Source organism: Ambystoma mexicanum, chromosome 5p (genome assembly GCF_040938575.1).
Source record: "Ambystoma mexicanum isolate Mex_15411 chromosome 5p, UKY_AmexF1_1, whole genome shotgun sequence".
NCBI lineage: Eukaryota > Metazoa > Chordata > Amphibia > Caudata > Ambystomatidae > Ambystoma > Ambystoma mexicanum.
Genome location: NC_090930.1, coordinates 1,117,046,071 through 1,117,071,319, shown reverse-complemented (window position 1 = coordinate 1,117,071,319; position 25,249 = coordinate 1,117,046,071). Strand labels below are relative to the sequence as shown.

Here is a 25,249-nt window from a genome sequence, read left to right as displayed (position 1 = left end):
CCTTTATGTTTGGCCCTGGAATGACGCTGGGACTGTCTAGACCCAGTCCACATCACTGCTGACAGAAAATCTGCTACTTTGAGCGGATGTGAAAACAGTTGTCCCCAATTGGATAAATACTGACTGTTTGAATGGCGCAGACTGACCATTGGTGGGATTGGACTTGCTTCCAGCTCGGATTATGGATAAGGACAACCGCTGCAGATATTCTTCAGAGCTACGTGGACTCCACTCTTAGTACAAGGCTGTACCATCAGAGTTCAGGCTAGTGTTGGCTTATTTTAGGAGGGAGAGAGGGCTGTAGAATCAGTACAAAGAAATTGTATTATACATATGGTCCAAAGAAACCATGATATTATGTATTGTAAAAATAAAGGGTTTATTTTATATAAACGCAGAAAAAGATTCTGGGATAAGTAGGTACTATCATAAAGCATATAAACTCATAAAAACAATATGCTTTAAATACATATCAATGCGCAGACCTTATTTAGAACACTTAATAGTATTTCTAGGGGGGTAAGACCTTTGTCTACACATTGAGTATAGGGCAAACCTATTCTTAGGGAGTAAAACCATGAGTTACTTTCAGATTAGACCCTGTCAGTTATGCAGTGACATTCGATAAAGAAATCACAGTCAACCAACTAGAATATATATACTTTTCAGAAGAGCGCAACACTAGATTCAATGAACAGTATATACCTCTACTACTTTTGTGTTAACAGTTATACTAGTTGAGTAAGACCTTTCGGTGTAATATAAAATTACACCTGCTTTTCAGCTCAGTTGAACACAGGCTAAGATAAGTAAGAACTCTTTATACTAATTGTGTAAGCACCAGGCAGACCAAGGTCAGCTACACGTAAAGGAATGCTTCCGGAATGGCACACAGCTTTTCTAGGCAGGTAAAACCTAACGTTGTAATATTTGATTATAGTTGCTTTTTAATATCAGTGGAACACAGATTGAGATAAGCAACAACTAGCTTGTTTTAGGATGGGACACAGCTAACACAAGGCAAGTAAAACCTATATACTTTTTAAAGGGGCTTTCAGCAACTTAAAGTTAAGTATAACCTTAGGCAGACTTATTCTGGACAGGCTAACAGCAAGTCAGAGGAAGCAAGACCCCAATTGGGGACCCTCATACATTTATCCTAACAGAAATAGTAAAATGAAACCAATATTACTTTTGGGGAGGAGGCACAACCAATTCACAGGTGAGTAACAAGCTTATATATACTTTTCAGAATATTGCAACACACATTCAAGGTAAGCAAGAACCTTTGTAACTGTGCACTGAGTTAGTTACCAACCAACCTATTTTACAAGTAACTAACTTTTGGACACTTGTTAGGATATGGGTTGTTCAACATAAAAAAAAAACTTAACCTACTGGCCATTTGATAATATTTACCCCATTTTTTGTACCTACTGCAGAGGGAGAGCCCCCCTCACTCCTGCACTCCCCCTAATGCAGGGGGGGACTCCCCACACCCTCCTCCAACCTCAACCTATTCCCCTAACCCACAACTATTAAAGTGTAGCATTTGACCTACCAAATTAGGTCAAAAAGATGCAGTCAAATGGGAGAAGGTCAAGTTGGCATTAGGTCAACTATGCCAATACCACTTGTTAGTCTTTTCGAGGCAGAACCCTTTTCGTAGCCAGTCCTTCCCTTACTCTACAGCACGAGTTCAATCAGAGGCAGTAGAGGGACCCTAGTGGTCTAGATGCCAGCTGGAGGCAGGGTGAGATAGGGATCAGTTACAGCTAAAGTCAGAGTTCAGAGGAAGACTGTTCAAACAATTAATATTTCACTTTAAAGTTAGCTGAGGGTCAAGGGACTTCAGAGAAGACACCCTAGGAGGATTCCGCAGTGGGCATGGGTGAACTGGATGAGTGGACTCCCAATCACAGAAAACACCCCAAAGCTATACAGAAATCACAAAGGCTTAAGGTAGGTAAAAAAATAAACACCTCCCAGGGTATTGGGGTGTCGCAGCACAGCGTGCAATAGCTCAAAATGCAGGTCTTCGGGTCTAGTGGGGTATCACCAAGCTCTGGGTCGGAGTAGTTTTCAGAGTCCCCAGGTCGATTGGAAAGTAGGGCCACAGCAGGCTCTAGTTACACAGCAGTCTCTCGGGTCACTGGAAATCCTCTCAGCTGCGGTTTCTTAATCTTCCTCTTCTGTTTTGCTCCCAGTGGTCGACTACCTCCTCAACTTCCAGGATTTCGCTTTTATGTAGGAACCAAGCCAATCAAACAGCCATGCAACAATCAAACTTTGGGGGTTGGCATTCGTTTGTTTTAACTGGATTCTCATAGTCAGGCTGGAAGACAAAGGGCTGAAGTGTTGGACCCCCCCCCCCCTAGCTTCCTGCCTTCACACAAGGGAATTTCCTATCCTGGTCACTTCAGAAGTGTCCCTGGTCTGACAAGCTCTCATGGGCTACCTCGCCAGAACCGCCACTGTTAAGATTTGAAATCCAGAACTTTGGTAGTTGCTTGCTTGCTTGTACCACAAGTCGCCTTCTCCCCAAATTTCAGCTTACTACCTTAAAGGGAACCTGACCCAGAACAGCTGCTTTGACCGTGACAAGGATGCCTGTGGTTGCATGTAAACTGATCGTCGCGGGAGCTCGCCTTTTTCCATCACGTGAAGTGTCCTAAGGAGGCCTCATTGTTGGATTCTGCAGGTCTTCATCGACATGAGTTGCAGTTTGCATTTCCATTCAACTGCAAGAATCCTCCAAACTACAACTCCTGGGTACCTCTCACTGGAACAAATGGCAGGAGCTTAAGCCCTAGATCCACAAAGATCTGGGAAAATCAGAGATAGGGGGTTTAAACAGTGTGCCGGTCCTCCATAGGATACCATTGTCATCAAGTACCTTTGTCTCCCATCTCCATTCCACGCACCTTTGGTCGTCAAACCTGGGTCGGGTGTCCTACTGCTGGGTTAGCCTTCAATCTGGTAGAAAGGAGGACAACTTTCCTTTGGTACATTGTTGAATAATGTAAATAGTTTGAAATTAATCACTACCGCAAGTTCATTGCATCCTTTCTAAAGAGAACTCTTCTGGGTGAGACTGCATTGGACCCTGTGACTTTTGGCAACAAGGCCCCACTCATCCTAGGTTTTGGACTTCTAAAGTTAAGATATTTAACTTGTGAACTATTCCCATGATTGTATTGCATCGGTTAGACTGCATTTCTACACTCTGGCCTGGTGGACAGATGTGTAGGCGGCCAAACTAGCGAACAGGAACAACTCTGGGAACAGTAGCCACACCAATAAAGTTAGCGTGAGGAGTGGTCAAGGCTATGTCACAGGAAGAGGTGAGCCTAGTAAAGGGTCCACAATCAGCACACAAGGTAAGTCATCAAGGATTATAGTTATACAGATAGTTATAAAAATACGATATTTATGGCAAAGCAAACACTATAGAAATTACTATAAGTAATATCACCCAACACTCATAATAAAAATACATATATTTTGCCCCTGTAGCCAGTGCAATAAAACCACAATACCCCCACCCACCAACCAACACTGAAAGGAAACACTGGTTAGACTTACAATTAAGTCCAAACAAATACAACCCTAATTTTAGTCCATCCCTAAATTGACTAGGGCCTTGTGCCTTAAATGTTCACAAAGTTCCAGGCAGTTTTGTGACCTGGGAAACAAGTTAGGAGGGTTTTGTGGGTGGGAGTAAGGTTCCAAAAGTCAGGTAAGGATCTATTCTAGTAAATAAACCCCAGCTTTCAGCAACAAGTTTGCCAAAGCCAAACAAAGGAAAAACGTTTAAGGCACAGGTATGGGTGACAGGTAAGTATTGATGCAACTCTTCCCTTGCCCCCCCACCGCCACTGTACTTTGGTTTCTGTTCAGAAGGGGCAGGTCTTCAGAGGGTCGTTAGAGGTCAGTTTTCCCAGTCATTGGTTCCAGTCACTAGAACCCAGGAGTCGCAGATGCAAGCTATGCCTCGGTTGGAGACAAACTAGTGCAATAGGTTCCGGTCTGAATGCAACTCCCACCAATGCAGCAGTCCTCTGGGCAATGGACCAGATGCAGGGAAGCCAGTTTCGATCTCCACCCATGCACAACACAAAATAACAGGGCTGTCGCGGCCTGGGTTAGCCTCCTGTCTCAGGTACTGTTCAACCTGGAATGCCCAAGTTCTGCAGGTAGGAATCCTGTAGCATAAGCGGGAGTCCCCAAAGGTCCCCCAAAGTTCCAAGCCAAAACACGGAACCACAATGCTGTTGGGACAGTTTTTCCAATGACCACCCAAAAGGGACTGTCTGTATTACCCAAGGTATATTTTTATAAAGTCCAATTCTTAGTGTAAGGCTGTACCCCTGAATTTATGGTAGCAATGGCAGAGCAGCCAGGCTTATTTTAGGAGGGAGAGAGGGCTGTAGATGGGTACAAATAACTTGTAGCATACATATGTCCCACAGAAAAGCTTATAGACTGATGTACTGTACATAATTGTTTATTTTATGTATAAACAGGCTAAGAATTCTTAGAAAGCCAAGTACCATTATAAGTTGAACACAATTATAAAAACCAACAATACTTTTGGTAAGTAAACCAAAGCATAAACCCCAATTAGAAATGCAGTTCAAGGTAAGTAAACCTAGTGTTACACATTTAGAATGGCAATTTGCTATTCAAGGTGAGTAAAACCCTACACTTATTCTATTTCAGGAATACGTAAGCACACCAACATTAACTTTTAGAAGAGTATGTCACAATTCAAAGTCAAGTAAAAAAAAATAATACTTTTCAGAATGGCCATAAGCAAAGCAATGATAAGTAATAACTTAGCATCTCTTTGTAACGTGCTCAGTTTCAGGAATAGAGGTTACAACACTAATACATAGCAAGTACGTTGTTATAAATTCTGACAGAGGCCTATCCTTGAGATGTCCTTCCCTATTCTAGGGCATAAGTGTTCTGAGGCAGAAGGGGGACACTGTTGGTCCCAGTTGCCAAAAGTAGGCAGGTCAGGATAAGTCAGATGCAGGAAAGTCAAGAGTTCCAGAACATTTGTCGTCCAACAAGTACAGACTTTGGAGTTAGAAGAAAGTGTTCATGGACTTCATAGAAAGCTCTGTAGACTCATTCCCGCATTAGGCCTGGGCGAATGGTATGGGTGAACTCCAAACTACACAAATCAGCAAACAAGAGCAACACAAGGCTTTATATAAGTATTACCCTCAGCCATACAGTACCTCAGCAGTGAAGAGGATCTTGCAGACGGGCGCCTAACAATGCAGAAGCACTGGAGCCGGTCTCTGGATTCTTGGTCGTGGTGACAAAAGAAAGGACACTGGATAGGCACTTGCAGTAGCAGTTGACAGAAGAGGCTCCCAACAAAGGATTCTGAGATGCTTCTCACAGCTGTGGATTTGGTGCCCTTTTCAAGGTCCCAGATGTGGAACAGTCATCTAATCGATTCACCTCGCTATCTGCAGCTAGTTGCAGCACTCGGGAGATGGGACTTCAAGGAGTGGAATCTTGCTTCTGGAGGTTTAACAATTGACTGCCAAAGTTACAGCGAGATTCGTGCACAGCACTCCACCTCGAGGTCCCAGGGTATTGGCAGTATGCAGCACAGGAAGGTTACTGCTTGCAATGGGATGGCTCGAAACGCAGGTCTTCTTAAGGCTGATTAGTCCCACCAGTCCAAGGGTTGGCATCGTCTTCGGGACTCCCAGGTCACAAGGAAAAAGGGTTCAGCACAGGCAGCAGTTACATAAAACATCTCAGATCACTGGAATCAGCTACAGCAGTCCATCTGATTCAGCTCCAGTGGTCGACTTCTCTTCAGCTTCCAGATCCAGGCCATTTATCCACGAACCCAGACAACCAGCACACATGCTACACTCAAGCTTTGGGGGGTGGCTATCCTTTCATGACAGCCAGTTTCCCAGTTGGGGCTGGTTCCAGGCAGGCATGACAGAAGACAAAGGGCTGTAGAGTTTTAGAATCCTCCCTAGTTCCCGTCTTCAGAGAGGCTCTGGAGCATCAGCAGGCTACTCAAAGGGTTCCTTTGACCACCAGGACCTCCCCTCACAGAACAGAAGGGCCAAGAAAGGGCAAGCACACTAAATGGTGAAAAAAGAAAAAAACGTTAGATGAATGTGACCCTTCTGTGCATTGCCATGGCTGTTTGACAGTAAAAATTGCACAAAAGACAGTAGAACACCACCACCAGCCATAATTGTAAGATTGCCACTGTAACAGCATTCCACATAAGGTGGGTGAGCTGGACTCAAAATAAAATGTAGAGGATACAAATATCTGCCCTTCAGAACATGTGTTCTGCAAGCCAAGTAACTAACAGGAAAGTTACAGCAACAGTGATAAAGGGGATACTATGCATCTCCTCAGCACTCCATATTAGGGGAATTTTGCAGATCTCACAATGGCAATTGTAGAAAGGATAAGTGCCATCTTTCTACCCTTGGGAACAGTCGTTCACCCAAGGAGCCCAAGGGAAAATAAAAGGAGCTCAAGGGGCACACCAGCAACACTGCACAGAACGTACTGTGTGCTGCAATAGGAAAATGCAGATGCAAAAATTATAGCTAAGTAGAATTCCAAAAATAAACCATGGAGTCATAAAAAGGAAACACATATAGAGTAAAAGAAAGGGTAAGTGGGGGAAAAGATTCCCACTCACTCAGTGGCAGAAAAATAATCCCCATGTCCAGCTAAAAGTGCTGGGAGTCACATGTGAGTGAGATTTAGCATAAATATGAAAATCTAACCTAACAGACGCCTCTACCGTGGTAGCCCAAACTGGAGTTGGTCAGTCCCTGGGATAATGTGAGGAACTATTCTGAAGACTCCAGATGGCGGGGCACCGAGCAGACGTCCGGAATGGTTGATCTCACCACTCGAAGGGTTGAAGTACCACCGAAGACCTTCTGAAGACAACCAGCCAGACAGGGCTCCACTGGGACTGCAGCAGAAGTTGGTCACCATACCTTCTTAGGACAGGTCCATGGGTCTCCCACAGTCTTCACAGCTAAGCAGGATTTCTCCAGGAACTCTGGAGCATGGTTGCAGGATTCCTCTTCTCATGCAGAAACTCAGGTGAAACACTGTGTACCCAATGGGAGATCTGACAGACACACACACACACACACACACACACACACACACACACCCCCCCCCCGCCCCCCCCCCCAGCAGTGGTCCAATCAGGACCACTGATAGTGAAACTCCTGCATACTCCCTAGACCTACAGAAACCAATTTGTGGATTGGATCAGACAGTCCCAGCCCACTTCCTGGGAACACATGGCTCGGCAGTAGCCTGCCAAACTCGAGGTTTTCCCAGGCAAGTGCATGAACATAAAATTATTTTCCTGGGGGTGTGGCTTGGAGCCATGGCGGTCGGAGAGGCTCCGTGAGAGCTCCCAACTGGTGCCACGCATCGAATCATAATGCTTTGTTGAAACGGTAACCTGAAGTCTCTCTTGCAGCGCGATCGACAAATGAGGCTGTACTGCAAATACTGGCCGACTCAGCCATCAGCAACACCGGGTTCTGGATGAAACCCGGACCTGATCAATGCGGCGGAGCAGCGAAGAGAGGACGACATGATGGCGGACCTACCCCTGAAGGGAGAGTGCGGACTTCAGCAGTGGCCCATGTAGCCCTGAACCTCCAGAGGACACAGCATCGAGTGCAAGCCACCTCAGCCCCAGAGCAGTCTCCTGCCCACACTCAGACTGGAGGGCCACCCGCGCCTACCACCGGCAGCCCTAGCAGGCTGCCCGATCCACGCCTAGCCGGAGCAGCCCAACACCCTGACGTGTCAGTGGAGCCAAGAGGTGTGCAGTCATAAAAGCGAGAAAAAAAAATGTCCAAAGTCAAAATAAATCTAAAACAATGTCGGAACAAAAAGTCTAATGATTTATTTTATTTATTTTTTGGCTCTCGCATGGAAAAAAAACTGTCAATTTTTTGACTTTCGACTTGGTTTTCGATTTTATGACTATAAACCGAGCCGAGACCAACTGGCTCTGCCACGCACCGACCAATCGGAGAGACTGGGGCTCTGCAGCAAGGTGCGGGCTGGCTCTCGGCGTGCAGCAACGCCGGGTTCGGGGCAGAGCAGCAGTGAGGCGCGGCTGACAGAGTGGCTAACCTCCCCGAGGGGAGAGTGTGGAGCAAAGCTGTTGTCCATGGAATCCTGAGCCCCCGGAGAACGCAGTAACAAGGGCAACCTACCCAGGCCCTAGTGTGCAGCCCCTAGCCCGTGTCCAAGCTGGCGGGGCCACCCGCACTGCACACTGACAGCTCTAGCAGGCCACTGGATTCCAAGCGCAGCCGGAGCTTCCCAGCATCCTGAGGGGTACAACAGAGTGGAGACTGACGTGGCCATGCTCTGACCCAGCGTGGAGCAGCTCCGCGGAGAGGAGGCCTCACACGCCAGGGGCCAGACACCGGAGGAGCTGTGGGGAGAGCAAGGTCAGGACACATCGAAGATCCCCCCCCCCCCCAACCCCTCCCCCACCCCGAGCAGGCTTTACAACCGCTCAGTAACGAGCAACTGACTGAGCGGACCCATGCCGCACTCAACACAAACAGCCAAGGCAGAGGGGGCCTGAGGGAGACCACAGAGGAGCTCGGGAGCGCCCTCCAAGGGTTATTCCCCCGCAAAACATACAAAGTCAAAGACACACGAGGACAGCTCAGCGTCCTAGTGGGGGCCTGGGCGCCCGGCTGCTACCACCAACTGGGGTTCAGGGGGACCCTGACAAATGGACAGGCGGATACTGGTTTAACCACACCCTGATCCCAAAAGCAGTCTCCAGCACCAACTAAGGGGCGGCGCACATAGCAGTACCCAGAGGCGAGACTACACCGGCGGCTCCTGGTGGCCCAGTCCACGCCGCGGAACACTCACCCGCTGGTCTCTCCCCGAAGCAGGGACCTGACGGCAAAGGCCCCTCTGCTTCCCCCTTGTGCAGCTGAACAACTACAACCAGGGAAGCTACGCCACCCACCCGAACATCTGCGGGGGATCCCGGCTGATTGGGGGCCTGATGAAACCTGGAGAAGCCCAACCACCAGCCCCATACCCTGAACGCCCATAGCTACAAAGGGCACGGCGCTTAAGGCAGTGCATTGAGGCCACAAAAAGGACTGCACACCATTGCAGCATATATCTGTCTTTGGGGAATACAAACCACAAACAGCCCTAGCGGCACAACTCTCGCCACCCAGGATGGGCTCAACAGGAACACACTAAAACACCATCCCCCCCACCGCTTCACAGAGCGGTGGTGACTGGTCCCCGGTGAGAGCACCCAGGGAGCCTGGGGATCCTGGAACCGGTACGCCCAGCAGGCCTTTCAGGACAAGCAACAGCGATCTAGCCTCACCCGTGTAATGGCCAGACCGGCTTCCCGGAATACCGATCCACAGGCCACCCAAATAACCCACTACCATCCGGGCGACCCCCTCCTATGCCGGCTATACACTCCTGGCAACAGCTCCTCTGAGCCAAGACAACACATCAAAACCAGGGAGCCCGCAGCATGCCCAGAACACTGCCGGAGCCCCTGAGAACACAGGACTCCGAGCACCGCTCTGGGTACAAGCTTGATTACACAATGGCTAGGAAACTATCCAAGCAAACGGACATTGCGGCTCTGTCAACCCCGGCACCAGAAAGGCCCAAAAGAGGCGACCGCCCGGAAACAGCAGAAGCAAACACTGAAGACGCCCGCACAGCCACCCAGAGAGGCTACAGCTCAGGCGGTCACGAAATCTGACCTGCAGGATCTTCTATCGGCACTCAGAGTTTCAGAAGGGCACCGAAGAGGTGAAAAGTAAAATAATCTTAGATGAGAGAGTTGGGGAACTGGAAACGAGGAAAGCAGAGGCGGAAACCACCCTGTGTGAGCACAATTATGAGATTGAGAAGGGGTGGATAGACTGGCCGCATTGGAAGCCAGATGCGAAGCCCTTGAACTCAAGCAGGAGGCGGCGGAGAAACGCTCCTGCTACAATAACATACGCCTGAGAGGAGTCCCAAGCTCCATCCTGGACACCGATTTAGAACATTGTGTGCGCAACCTCTTTAATTTCATCCTATCCCTTCCTGGCGGCTCTCCCCTGGTATAGGGAAGAGTCCACAGAACAAGATCTAATACCAATACCGCACCGGACGTCCTTGCAAGACTGCACTATTTTAAATTCAAGGAGGAAATCATGCAGGAAGCAAGACGCTCCCCCTGCATACTCTTCAGGGACGCCTCCATCTCCTTATACCAGGATCTTGCCTCCATCAGACTCCTAAAGTGGAAGAGCATGAGGCCAGTTACAGAATGGCCAAGGGAGAGGCATCGCATACTGCTGGGGCTTCCCCAAGTCCCTGACCTTCACTTGGGAGGGCAGCGTCCAACGTGTTTCTACTGTGCATGAGGCTGAGAAACTACTGCACCCAGCAGGGGGAGTAAACTCCTGACGGGGGCGAGCCTTCCGAGCGGGAGGAACCGCACGACTCCCACCGGTCCTGGTCTTGTGTCAACATCAAAGAATCAGAGGCTCTGCACTCAAAAGTAAGCGGCCCAACAAAATTGGCTAGGGCCGAGGCACTCGGGGTGGCCGGACTCTCGGAACCTAGAACCCCCAGCCAGGAATCCTGATAACTGCCATGGCCCCCGGTCACGCAGAGTGCGTCACAAAGCGGGGCGACTTGCTGATCAGACACCTAGCTTTCATCAGTCAACAGCAGTGGACGAAATGCCTCCACTTCAGAAGGCAGCGTTGGCCCAGCTGGAGGCCCCGTTAGTTGAAGGCTGGCCCAGATGACCAAGTTTTGTTTTTCATGTGGGGGGTGCGCGAAATCGGTCGGGGGAGGAATTTGAGACATCAACTAAGGGAACAGCTGAATCACCAGGCATCCGGGCTGCGCGGCAGATACCGGGAGAGAGCAGCAACAGCAATCAGCAAGCACGGCTCTCCGGAGATGACATCTCCTACTAAAGATATCACCATGATTACATGGAACATTCAAAGCTTAAACACTCCCAGGAAACGCAAGTATGTGGAACACCATCTAGCCCAACTCGAGGCAGACATCGTACGTCTACAAGAAACCCACCTGCTAACCCCAGACTAGAAACAAATCAGGTACCGAGGGTATCCCAAAAAATACTTTGCATTGTCTGGGCAGAAGGGAGGGGTAGCGATCCTGCTCAGTCAATCAATAGCCCTATCAAATGTCAGTCAAACGTGATCCGGGAGGCAGGTTCTTACTGCTTACAGGCCTTATTGTTGAGCTCCCAATCACTATAGAAGCAATATACTAAACAAATGACGCCCAGGACTGCTTTCTGCGCAAGATACTCCGAACGATAACCACTTTTGCCAAAGGTAAATTGCTGATTGGGGCGACTTCAAACTCACCCCAGACCCCAACACTGATAAGAGACTGCCGCCGACCAGATCAGACTTTTCTAAGGCTTTGGGGGACAAACGATTGACGCATGGAGGCATGGAGGCTAGCAAACAGAGCCTGCGACTACACCTTTTTCTCACATGTCCATAGGGTTTTCTCGAGGATAGACCTGCAGTGCTCTGTTCCCCTGCATCTCTGACATCCACATTGGCCTGAGGGTAATCTCGGACCACACCCGGTGATAGCGTAGCTACAAACAGACGGCCTGCCGACACCACCGCAGAGGGCCTGGAAGCTACAGGGCTATATCCTCTTAGACGTAGCAGCTAACCAAGAACTGACGGAAGCCCTGACTAACTACTTTCCAGAGAACACAGGCAAGGGACCCTCGGAGGGGACGGTGTGGGACTCCATGAAACCGGTGATCCGAGGCATAGCAATCACCTGCACGGCAGCACACAGACTAAGGCACCAACTCAAACTAGCAGAACTGGAGACTGAGGTGGCGGACAAAGAAGCAAGTTACAAAGGGTGACAATTGACAAGGACGTGAAGAGATTTCCGTAAAGCTAAAGCAGCCCTGGAGATGCACCTGGTGGATGGAACGGCTCGAACCTTGGCGCACAAAGCAGTATTACCTTAATAGCAACAAAGCCAATCGTCTGTTGGTGCACACACTCAAGAAAGTACATACGAGGAACAATATCTTAGTCCTGCAGGACCGATAAGGGAAGCCCTGCTACACAGACAAGCTAGCCATTATGAACGAACACCACAGGAGTGTGATGTCGGTGAACCCCACAAACATGTAGTCACATACCCGCTATCTGCGGACAACCCCAGTGCTGCCCGACACCTACAACTCGACTCCCTGGAACTTCCCATCTCCGCCGAGAAGGTAACTGAAGTCATTTGCTCAATGGAGAATACAGCCCCCCCCTTCGACAAGAAATACACCCACATCCTGGTGGCTGAGATGGCCTCCCTCTTCAACACCTTCTTAGAAACGGGCTGCGTCACCCCCTCCCTGGACGATTCGTCACGCCACAGATGAACAAGTTACTCTTACCTGGTAACGTTCTTTCGATGGGATGGTCCGACAACGTATTCCATATCGGGTAAGGACCCTCCGGGAGGCTTTTGGGCCCATTCTACCAGGGGGATGGCTGCCTCTACAGCCCTGCAGAGGGGGGTTCCTATTTGTAACATCTGTGATGCAGCCACCTGGGCTTCAGTCCATACTTTTGTACGTCACTACTCCCTTGATTCTCTCCGTGGGCAGGATCTGGCCTTTGGCAAGGTGGTCCTTTATTTGATTGGGCATTCTAAATTTCTATATACTAAATTCTTTTCCCACCTCCTTACGTTGGTACTGGTTTGGGAGTGTCATAGATATGGAATACGTCGGAGGACCCAAACCCCTCGAAGAACAAGTTACTCTTACCTCGTAACATTCTTTTGATGGGATGGTCCGACGACGTATTCCATATCGCTCACTCCCTGCATTCCCCGCTACAGAATTTCTTATGCGATTGCAGCTTACGTTTCCGCAAGGCTTTCTGTGGTCATACTGGCAGTTTTTTGGTGCTACACGTTCTGGAAAAAAACTACAACTGAGGCTACTGGTGTCGTGCATCCTACTTATAACATCCGGTGACGTCGGCCGTCGGAGGAGGTCCTCGAAGACGGTGTATCGACGCAGGACACAAAGATTTTCCGAAGCAGCACAGCTGTGGTGATTACTGTCAGATATGGAATACGTCGGAGGACACAACCCCCTCGAAGCCAAAGCCTGGGGGGGAATCCGGAACTCTGCACATCGTAACGCCCCCACAGCACTGATGAACGTGGACTTCAAAATCTTCTCGAAGCTCCTGGCACGCAGACTAGCAGGAATCCTCCCAGATCTCATCCACCCGGACAAAACATGATTCAACCCAGGCAGCAATACCCTAAACACCAGGCGCACTTTAAATATCATAGAATCTTCTAACAGATGTGGAGAGGAGCTAGCAATACCATCGCTTGACGCGCACAAGGCTTTCTATATGCTCGACTGGGGTTAGATGAGTAAGACACTGCAGCACTATGACGTGGGTCCTAGATTTCTGAAATGGACAATGGCAAACTACCAGCACCCCACCACGAATCAGAATAAATGACATCAAATCCCTGATGATCACGATCAGCAGGGGCACCAGCCAAGGCTGCCCCCTGGTCTTTGCGCTGTCCATGGAACCCTTCGCCTCCAAGATTCGCCAGAACCCACTGATCCAGGGCATCAAGCTCAAAAACGAAACCTACAAGGTGACCCTATACACGGACGACGTGCTGCTAACAGTGTCCCACCCGGACACATCTCTCGCAGCCCTATGGGAGAAGTTGAACAGCTTCAAATCTGCGTCAGGCAGATGGGCCTGAATATCCCTAGAGCAGCGATGACACCTTGGCGGTGAGTCTCCCTATCCCATGGGCCTGATCTCACCTCAGCTACCTGGGCATCCGTCTCCTTAAACTCGAGGAGCGCACTTCTAAGCTAAACTTCCCGCCCCGGCTCAAAGACCTGCAATAGGACATGTGCCGCTGGCAAAGCCAGGAAATATCATGGTTGGGGAGAATCGCAGCACTAAAAATGAACTTGGTCCCCAGACTGCTCTTCTACTGCGTTGCTCTTCCGGTCACATTCCCCAAGAAAGACAGCCGGAAACTACAGGCAAGCATCCTGAAATTGTTACGCTCACCTAGTATCCACGGGGACGCCACCTAGCCCTGGTTGGATGATTGCACTCTCAAACCCTCTCCCGGTCCCTTGGTAAGACCTCTGGTTAAAGATAGGTCTGCAATATAGGAGAGCTTGATTCAATACCAGATTGAATTTAGGTTTTCCCCCCTCCCTTAGCCTCAACTCCTTCCTCCCCCTTGGGCCTTCTCCTCACCTTAATATTGTAATAGGTGGATTCTCCGTCCTGCTCCTCGTGGCAGGGGCGTGTAGATGTGGGGGGCGAACAGCGACCAAGTTACTTCACTGGTGCAATCCCCCTGTGGGAATCCAGGCCTGCTGCGACTCCGTAAGTTTGCTGCTTCACAGTCTTTATATGCAGTTATGTTCCTCTTAGTTCAAATAATAATGTCCCGATTCTTTCCTTTTAGGTATGGAAAGGTATTTTGGTGTTGTCATGCAGTTTGAAGATGAGCATGGGACGGTAGGCGAAAGCAGTTGTGCGTGATGCTGTCCGGTGAGTAATGCACGGCGCTGTTTCACCTTTTATATTGCTAACCTGTGTCTTTTCTCTCCTTGCAGGTTGCAATGTTCCTCGCTGAGCGCTGCAATGTTCCAACAATGATACTGACCAGGAGATGACTACCAAGGTAAGAATTGTGTGGCTTTCTTCATTCGGGAGGAAACGTGAGTAAATGCTTACTAATGCTTTATTTCCTTCTCCTCTTTCCAGGTTATGATATTCCAAGATGCATGCGGTGCCGGATTATGGAGTTTTTACCTTCAGGTGAGTGGAACTGAAGTCAGCGATAGATTGAAGACAGGATACTGTTCCAGGTAAGTTTCATAGTGTTCTTTCTCTCTCTGCAGGTCCTTGGTTTCAGGTAAACTGATCTGGGAGAACCCCGACTTCACCCCAGGGCTGGGACAGCATGTTCTCTAAACGGAAGGCAGGCGGACTGAAGTGCACAGCAAACTTTTATACAGCGGGTTCCCTGCTCACTTTCAAAGACTGCAAAGAGAAAGTTCGGACTACGGAAAGAGGTTCCATTACGCCCAGCTCTGACATTGGCTGACAACTCAATGAGGACGCATAGGACACAGGAACAGGGCGCTAACGACGCTGGAACGCACGCTAATGGCAACCCCACCTAAGGGGGAAATTTCAACCCTGTACAAGCTGTTGGACAGAGCAACCCCTGACTCCATGGAACGATGGAAGCGAGATCTAGGTAGAGAACTGGATGAGGCAAGCCGGAACCGCATCTGGACGAGAACCCACAGAGCCTCCAAATGCATCACAAATAAAAAGGGGGCAATAAAGGTCTGTTACAGGTGGTACCTGACACCGGAGACTACACAAGCAACCCCACCATACCACCAGGCCTGCTGGAGAGGTTGCCTGGACACTGGAACGCTATTCCACCTCCTGTGGACATGCCCGAAGTCACTCCGATTCTGGAGGGAAGTCTCGAAGCAGATCAGACTTATCACCGGCCTAACGATTCCATGGGACCCAGGCATTGTCTTGCTGGGCGAAACAGGTGAGGGACAATTTCCGATAACAGATAGGCTGGCGGGCCTCTGCACGCACCTACTTACAGCAGCCAAAATTTCAATTGCTAGGCTGTGGAAACTCCCACAGGGCCCAGCAATCCCAATGTGGTGGGCAAAGTGTTGGGACATTGCCGCAGCTGAGAAGATCCCTGCCCTTCGTTTTGGCAACAGGAGCAAGTTTTACAGCATTTGGTCCCCCTTCTGAGACTACGTGCAAAAATTGGATAGCCAGACAGCCACCATCCCTCCATTGGCAGGACAAATTTGACTAGACCCTGCAGACCTTGGCGGCAGCAGCCCAACCCACCGCCATCCCTAGAGCCTGTTCCCCGAAACATGATCCCAAGTCTGCAGCAGCCCCTCCCCTACATCGCCCCGGAGACACCACCCCCCTTCCCTCCGGCCAAGTTTATCTCAGTTGAGGGTGTTTCAATTTAAGTTCAATGTTTCCTACCTATATGATGACATGAATACTGTATGAAGCACGTGTGGTTTATAAATGCCAATAAAAAGTCATGTTGGAGAAGAAAAAAAAAAAGTGATTTACCTGACCTGGCAGGGCAGGAAGAAAGCTAGAGGACAAGATGTCCAAAAGAACAAGCAAAAGCCTTGCAGCACGGCCTTGTTGGGACAATGGCCACAGTTAGTAGCCAAACCTGGTAAGGCTAACGAAAAGTATTACAATAGTAAAAATGCAACTGCTGCCACGAGCTTGTCTTTAGGAACATCTAAAGTAACCAGAAAATACCTTTGAGTGTAGTCTAGGTTCATACAAAAGATACCTCACTGCATTGTAAGATGCACTGTGCAATGATGAAATGTTACCCAAAAAATAGATGAGATGTATAAAGAAAAGCAAAACTGTTTCCCAGTACTGACAGCCTTAAGGACTGGTCAGTTTCCCCCATAACAATGAGCAAAAGACAGTGCAATGAAATTGAAGGCTCCATTTCACTGGAAAAGGACAGGACAGTACAAAAACTAAAGGTTTGGGGGAGCAACGAAATGAAGGGAAAGTTGTTAAAAAGTGAATCCTGTGGTCATTTTATATATTTGTATTGTAGAGTATTGTTAAATGTTAAAGGTATTTGTACCGCGCACCGTGACCAACGGAATTGGTCTGGCGGATCTGTAAATAAGGTGGGATGTGTTAGTAAGGTGAAGAGGGAGTAGGATAGTGAGAGGAGTGGTGTTCTATTGGCAGTTTCAGCTCGGTATACACCAGATACTGAGCTTTGGTGCAGGTATTGGATCGGTGTAAGTCTGCGTGTGCTGTTGCTCCGGCTTATGTGGTGTTGTAGTGTTGTGAAGTGCGTGCGGCTTGTGGTGCGAGAGATGGTTGTGTGAGTTTTGAGTGAGATAAGTATGCAGAGTTTGAGGTTATGTTGGTTAGTGGGTTACCTGACCTTTAGCATGCTAATATTCAGTTTTCTCTAAGTGATCACAGTCCTATCTAGAAGCGGCGCAGGCCAATGTTCACAGTTCTATCTAGGTGTGGGCATGCTAACATTCATAATGTTATCTAGGAGTGGCGCAGGCTGGTGCTCACAGTTCTAAGTGTGGCACATGCCAATATTCAAGTTTCATTTAGGTACGGGCATGCTATCCTTCAATCAAAACCATTCTAGATGCGACGCAGGCTAATGTTCCCATTCTATCCAAGTGTGGACATGCTAGCATTCACAACTCTATCCAGACCTGACAGTCCAATGTTCATAATACCATCCAGATGCGACGCAGGCTAATGTTCACAATTCTAGCTAAGGGTGGACATGCCAATATTCACAATTCTGGTTAGGTGTGGACATGCTAATATTCACAATTTTAGCTAAGTGTGGGCATGCTAATATTATGGGACTATGTTATTGGGAGGTAAGATAGAGTGGCAGTGGTTTTTCTAGAGCAGAGCGATTGCTCTACTCCCCACCCATGCCACACTCACAGTTTTTGTTGGTGTCTGTTGACTGCTGGCTTCACTGGCTTCCCCTGTGGACACCTGCAGACATCTTCGAGCCGCCGAGGTCGGAGCCGGCCTTGGCCTTGGGGCCCTTAGCCGAAGGGGGCTGCCGGGCAGAGAGCTGCCATGGAAGGTTCGCTTATGACAGCCAGATGGCCCAATCAGGGAGGTGGGAGGGTTGGGGAGGCGGGAAGAAGCACACAAACGGGACATGGAGGCAGGGGAGGGGTCTGGGAGATGGGCTGCACACGGACGCTGGGCCACATGCAGGCCTTGAAAACAAGTACATTGTGGCCCAGGAGGGCCACTTAGTGGGCTGCCAAGCCAAACGCTGCGTTTGGAATGGCGTTGTCCCACGGTGCAGCTGAGCTCCTGCAAACATTGCTGGCCCTGGAGGACCAATCACGGGTGGGGAAAAGACGGGGAGGCGGGCGGAGGGAGGGGAAGATGGGCCCCCAGAGAGACAGCCCAAAAATGGAAATGGGCCCGGAAAGGGTCGGGGGCACTACAGCTCATCTGGGAACGCCGCGTTTGGAATGGCGTTGTCCCACGGTGCAGCTGAACTCCTGCAAACATTGCTGGCCCTGGAGGACCAATCACGGGTGGGGAAAGGACCGGGAGGCGGAGGAAGGGGAAGAAGAAGGAGGGGGTAGGGAAACAGAGGCTCCATGCGGCCTGATGGGCCCACGGAGACATGGGCCCAAAAATGGAAATGGGACCGGAAAGGGTCGGGGGCCCTACAGCTCACCTGGGGACGCCACGTTTGGAATGCTTGTGATAGTACTAGGTGCTAGTTTCATTTTTCAGTGTGATCTAAAGGCCTTAATAACTGACTGTAAATTGAATTGTGTGCTAATCTGTGTGGACTCATTGAGGCCCAAAAACCTCCACTCACACTCCAAAGACATAGCTTGATTGGGTTTCGGCCTACCTCTAAGAACTGCCTGTTCATCGTAACTGCGGTGGCCTCTTAAAATCTGTCCACCAGGCCAGATTCTAAAAATCCATCCCAACACTGCTCAGACCATTGTAGTGAATACCCTGAGACGCAAGAGTCCTCCCTCTCTATTCATAATATATTGCATAAGCTGAATATCTTTCAAGTCCAAAGGATCTGCTCGGAACAGCGACTGCTGCACCAGAGTAGCCCAAAGGGGAGTTACTCAGTTCACCGGGTGGTTCTTACACTATTCAGAAGGCTTGCCGGGCGTAGATCTGGAACAATGGTTGAGGCTGGTCGTGACCACACCACTCCCCACCACAACCCCCCCCCCCCCCCCCCAGCCCCTTGGTCAAAGCAACAAGGGTCTTCTGAAATCAGGCAGAGGAGCAGGTCTTCACCAGGCCAATCACTGCAGTTGCCCTCGGGTCGTGAGGCTGCAACAAGGAGCTGTTGAACAGTTCCAGGAGCCCTCCTTTTATCCTATATTCAGGCTCGGAACTAGCCGAAGCCAACAGATGGTAAGGATCTTCAACATTCAAAACGTTCAGCATGGTTCAATCCTGGACAATCGATGAATGATCACCACATCTATCTAGAAACATACTTTCAGGCGCCAGAGGATGTAAAGCCAAACATTTTTAGATGTTTGGATTAAAGAAAATGGAGATTTTGCATTGAAGTCAAATAATATTTTGAAACCATAGTAGATTAATATCAATTACAAGTTTACTTGTTTTGTTTGTGGTGTGAAAAACCCACTTCATAAATAGCATAAGGTAAAGAATTCCAATACTGACTTGGTGCTTTTTCTAATCACCTTTTGCCACAATTGTAAAGTGTTAATTGAAGTCAATTGTGGACAAAGGTAGATCCCCAAAAGTGCACCAACATTTGTCCATCTGTAACAAAAAAGGGTGGGCCAATCCAAATGAAATTTCAGGTTCTTCGATCCAAGTACTTGTGCCAGGGGATAAATAAAGCCACCAAATAATGTATGTACTGTGTAAAGCACTCACAAGGTGGCTCTCTTAGATAGTAGCTCTGGATAGTTTTCATACATCTTCTGATTTCACATAAAAAGTTGGAGAAACATGAAGACAGAACAGCTGTGCTAACTTCATCATGGGCACTGTGCATCCTGAACCACCTTACACAAAATATCCTGACTTCCTACTAGTCTGGCTAAAACAAAAATACTTCTACAAGGGCTAAATCCTGTCTCATGGGTTAGATGCCCTTACAGAACCATTGGTGGAGCCATTTAGACACAGGTTTAGCTCCACTCTGCTACACAACTGGTGTTCTCTATGCTGTTCTTTATTCTGCAAAGAAGTGCTCTTAAGTGCTCTTGTACAATGGTTTATGTTTAGTTCGCAAACCTGCATTACTAATTTACAATTAAATAACTCAGGGACCTGCAACTTTGAACCTTTAGCTTTCCAAATGTTTGACTCCAACTTCATTGGTCGTAGCGAGAAAAATCAATAATGGAGGTACTATAGAAGTCCAAGGCCTCTGGTTGCAGAATCCTGCTATAGCATGCCAAATGAAGAGGTGGGGATAGACAGCAATTCACACATGACCTTGTGAACCAATTGTGGCTAATCCCACCCAGCCCTCCTTCCCCAAAATACCCATTAAGATGTTTAAAGAATTAAAAAGACTATAAACTGGACTTACAGCTAAAGGGCTTGACATCTTCTCGAGAGACTGCAATATCCGGCGTGCCGTGGAACTAGTCACGCCATATGTTTGAATATTGCTTGGCTTTGCTTTCATCTGCCTTCTTAATGGTGCCTGTAAATGTAAGCAGAACTGTTAAAAGGAATCAAACCCCAAACCGGCCTCACCAAATTAGATTGTTAATTAGCCAACACACGATCTTCAGCACAGTATGTGGAGTGGGGACCCTTATACTTAATGTCAGCATCTTTTGCAACTCTTTCAAGGGTTTTTCAAAATGTACTCTGGTGAGGGGGCTCTGAAAAGCCAACCTAAACGTGCAACAAGATTCACACTAAAGTCTTTGCTCAAACGTCCAATGGAGCAGTTAGGCTTAGACTTACAAGGAAATATCATTCGAAGTGCAGGTACGAAGATCAAGATAAGAGGTCAGCAAGGGGTAAGCACAAAAATACTGTTTATTAAAAACAAGCAAGCACTACTGGTAAGTAAAAGCACTATAACTTATTTTGTTCTGCAACTGTGTACGTTTTTAGCTACCACTTTAGAATGCAATATAATTAGTCAAAGGAATGTACATTGTACATCGATAAAGTGCTGGGGGCATGTTAAGAGTAGTTTTACAAGTTCAAAAAGGGGTAGTATTATCCACACATTAAAGCATTGGCAAGGTGAACTTCCTAAACAGAGTGCAATCTGTTATAAGCATAAGATTTTAGTAAGCCAATTTCTGGAAAACGTGACTGAAAAGGTCCCAGTTCTCAAGCAATGGCAGGGTAGACTACTGGTTCCCCTGCCCTAAGGGACAGAAGACTACTCTTGATTCAGATACCATAGTCTGCAACCCAAAAACATTGCTACTTTAAGCTAAGAGCTTTGGACGGAAACCATGGTCAGACATGAGGCACCAGACAACATGGGATCAGGAATATCGAGACAGCAAGGCACATAGGAGACTTTGCTGTAGATTACATTACAGTATTTATATCGCGCACTGTGGACCCTGAGGCATTAAGGCACAGACATTTGGAGAGAAAAAAAAAAAGACATTACATAGAGCAAATGTTTTATTCTATCTCACGATGAGTGAGGCATCTAGAACAGGCATACTGGATAATAAGACTACTTGACATTCGAAAAAGTGCGTTCAAGTCTTTCTTAAAGGAAGCTAAAGAATGTTGGAATCTTAATGAGGTCGGTAACTGGTTCCACAGTTTAGGGGCAACTAAATGGAAGGCTCCCTTATCTGCATTTGAGGTTCTACGCCTGGGGACTAGCAACAGGCTCTGTCCACAGGATCTCAGTGCTCTACTGTTGACTTTGTCGGTGGTGTAATCCTGCAAATATGACGCCATTAGGCCTGGTCTACATTTAAAGGTTACAGCTAGGATCCGACACTTAAGACGTGCTTCTACAGGGAGCCAATGGAGCGACCTAGCTTCTGTAACGTGATCTCTTCAGGTCAGGCCCATCACCGCTCTTACAGCCCTGTTTTGCATAGTTTGAGGCCTATGAACATCGCGCTTGCTGATGCCCATCAGTACACTACCACAATGGTCCATCTTGGACCTGATGACAACTCTGGCAATAGTAGCCGCAGTAGCCGGTGAGATCAGTGGCCTGAGATAAAGCAGTTTCACGTAGTACAAAGATGCTGAGACTATGCTAGTAACGTGCAGGCTCCTAGAAAGCGACTGCTCAAGATTGACACCAAAAATCTTGAGTTTAGGGACAGGAGTGATGTGTTTAACCCCTAGTCTAAAGGAGCCGAATTTACTGTCCAATTTGGTGAGGGCAGCTGGACTGCCCACAATCATGAGTTCAGATGGACATGGACGATTGTGCGATTCAGGAATGGTCAATAGACCCTAGTGGGATCATCCAGGTCAGTGTTAAGATCGATTTCTAAAATCAGCCCCTCGTGGGAGGATCAGCCCCGGGAGCAGGCATCCAGATACTTATTAAAACCCCAACAGCCCCGGCTGGGGGCTGTTTGAATTCAGTCCTGGCGCCTTAGGCGCCAGGTTCATAGACTTTACTTACCTTATGCAGACCATGCTGCAAATGAGTCCAAGCCAACGTGAGGCCTGGATGGGACACTTATTACAGGGACTATTTTTTACTCGGGTGTGGTTCTGGGGATCTTCTTACCAGGGACTACTTTGCAGGCTATTTAAACCACGCCCGAACAGCAGCTCATGCTTCGTGTTATTCTGCATCCAGCAGCGTAACACTCACTGTGTCTGCAAGTCAGCATCCGGTCTTCTGCCACGCCCGCCTCGAATCCAGAGCACCTAGACAAAAGGAAAAGGAAGGAGAAGAGGTTAGATCACAGACATTTGATTCTTTACCCGATTCCAGACCCAGCACATCTCTGAGCCTGGAAAGGACATTATTTCAGCACGCGTCGCTTCGCCAGCAGCAGCGCCACTTTATACTCACCAGTCCACCGCATCTTTCAACTCGGCGCTGCCTCCATCATTTTCTTCGTCGAAACACAGCACCTGGGGGGAAACAAAAGGAACAACAAGGTGAGCCGAGAAAACCGACAAAGACAATCTCTTTGCCACCATAGGCTTACCTGCTTTACCACCGGAGGTATTATCCTTTAATTCGCTGCATCTTTCTATGCCGCACCTATAAAGGGAGAGAAAAAAGCAAGTTAAACTCATGCAACTTTTACCGGACAGTGTTTGGTAATACAGACTCTTACCTGAACGCCATCAGCTGCCTCCAGGCAATATTCTTTTGGACCCAGCTGCAACCTAACGAGGGAATGGAACAAGAGTGAACATCGGACATATTGAACTCTTTGAACTTTATAGACACTGGAGTGAATATTCCTCGGGACCTCCTCCAGTACCTTCAAACCAGTGAAGTAACTGGTATCTACTCGCCCCTGCATACCATGCAGGATGGAGAGCTCATCATTTAAAAACATAAGGAGAATACTTCTACGAGTCCAGCAGACAAGATTAGGCGGGCCAGTCCAGACTGTCATCTCTTCACTACGCATCACATTAGTGGAGACCGCAGCTGTCCGGGTCCGATAGACGCCCCTATGGGAACCAGGTGAGCGTAACAGCCACCCTATTTATGGTAAACAGGGAAGATAGCAGCTAGCAAAAGCCCAACTTGGAGGGTAGTCAAGGCTTAATCTAAGGAAATGTGTGCGTGGTCTAGTGAACAAAACGAGCTAACAGAACATCCCCAATAATTCCAGTTAGTATGTATATGGAGATAAAAAAAATGAGGCCTTTCTGAACACAAGTATACACAAATCACAGGCAAGCCATATATAATATGAATACACCTTTAGAAATAAGACTGCAATGCATTAAATTGCAGTATTCAACATGCGAGTAATCAGATGCTGGAAAACCGGTTAGATTAGAATAATCACAAAGCAAGGTGTCTGTTTTGAAGTCCAGCCCTAAAATGTATTGGGCCTTGCGTTTGTGAGGTTTACTAAAGTCCACCTAAAGTAGGGGCCCTTCTCCCTCCTAGACAAAGACATCTAGGCACACCTACAGTCAAGAATACACTTACGCACTGTAGTTCTATAAAATAGTTTTTATAAACACCACTAAGGTCACTAACAATACGAGATAGATAGATATATATATATATATTCAGTAAAAAAACATTGTTAAAAGTACGTTATGGTTCCAAGTAAAACCGAAAAACCCCTGAAATTCGCTAGTTATGGTAAGTTAAACAACCATAACTCGTGCCACCAGTGTGCACTGCTAAGACTAACACCCAGGAAATGTCATTGATGACATCACCAATGGCATCACATGTCTGGCTCCCCTTTATTCCTTTACTGATATATGTAGGGCACATGGTTTTCCTCAGTAGCAGGCAGGAAATAATTGAAAAGGTACTATATTTGTAGAGTTATCCCTCAAGTATGTTTTTACAGTAATTGTCTCAGGGTCCAGTCATATCATGAAACATATACATAAGGGAAGACACAGGCTTGAAAGACAGCAATTGTTTCTGTGCATGAAGATAATCATTAGGGTTATCAGCACTTTGATGGTTCTTTTTTATTGCTATACTTTCCCCTTATATATTCATATTTGTATACATTGTACTCACACTACTTTCTTTAGGGTGCAGTCACATCATGGGATACATAGGGTAAGTTGCACCTTTGAAACCGAATAATCATTTCTCTACAAAATGATTAGTTAGGTTATGAACACTTTCTGCTACTGCTATTGTTTTTTTGCTTATTTCACTTTCAACAAATATACTCATATTTGTATGTGTTATTTATTTGTGTTTTGTCTGTAGTAAGTAGGTTTTATTAGCTACTTATTACATGTGTAACAGTATGCAAAACTGTAAGAAAGTAGTTATTTCAGTATTGAATATCGCAAAATTATGTACATTACACTTCCATCATGTATGCTGCACACAATCTGTATGTTTCTGAGTACATTAGTATGCTTGATAGAATGTATAATACAATGTATTTATATCAATGTATTGATTAATGCACTAAGTAGCTCATGATATTTATTCAAATGATCCTTGACACTTGTGAACATTATAAGAATGCATTGCACAGACTTTTTATGAAAAGTAAATGCACATGTGATGTCATCAATGACATTTGTGATGTCATCTTTGATGTCCTGGGTGTTACTCTTAAAAGTGCACAGTGGTGGTGCGAGTTATGGTTGTTTAACTTACCATAACTAGCGAATTTCAGGGGGTTTTCGGTTTTACTTGGAACCATAACGTCCCTTTAACAAAGTGTTACTGAATTTCATAGGTTTTTAGTAGCACAGCTTAACAATATCATCCCTGAATTTATGTACATGGAACATACTGAACCCACTCTACTGAATTTGATGTCCGCGGACAACAGTGCACTACCCAAAAAGTCTGGGGGGGGGAAGGGTATCGTTAATTGTTATATCATAACATATGAACA

At 47.4% G+C, this 25,249-nt stretch overlaps 1 protein-coding gene across 1 annotated transcript in view; it reads right to left on the bottom strand.

Annotated features, from left to right (window-relative positions):
- The window catches only part of NUP153 (nucleoporin 153), a 1,189,258-nt gene that overhangs the window by 847,843 nt on the left and 316,166 nt on the right, over positions 1–25,249 (bottom strand). The window contains exon 6 of the mRNA XM_069613598.1: positions 20,299–20,415. Coding sequence (XP_069469699.1) covers positions 20,299–20,415 — 117 coding nt within the window. The remainder of the gene's footprint in view (positions 1–20,298; positions 20,416–25,249) is intronic.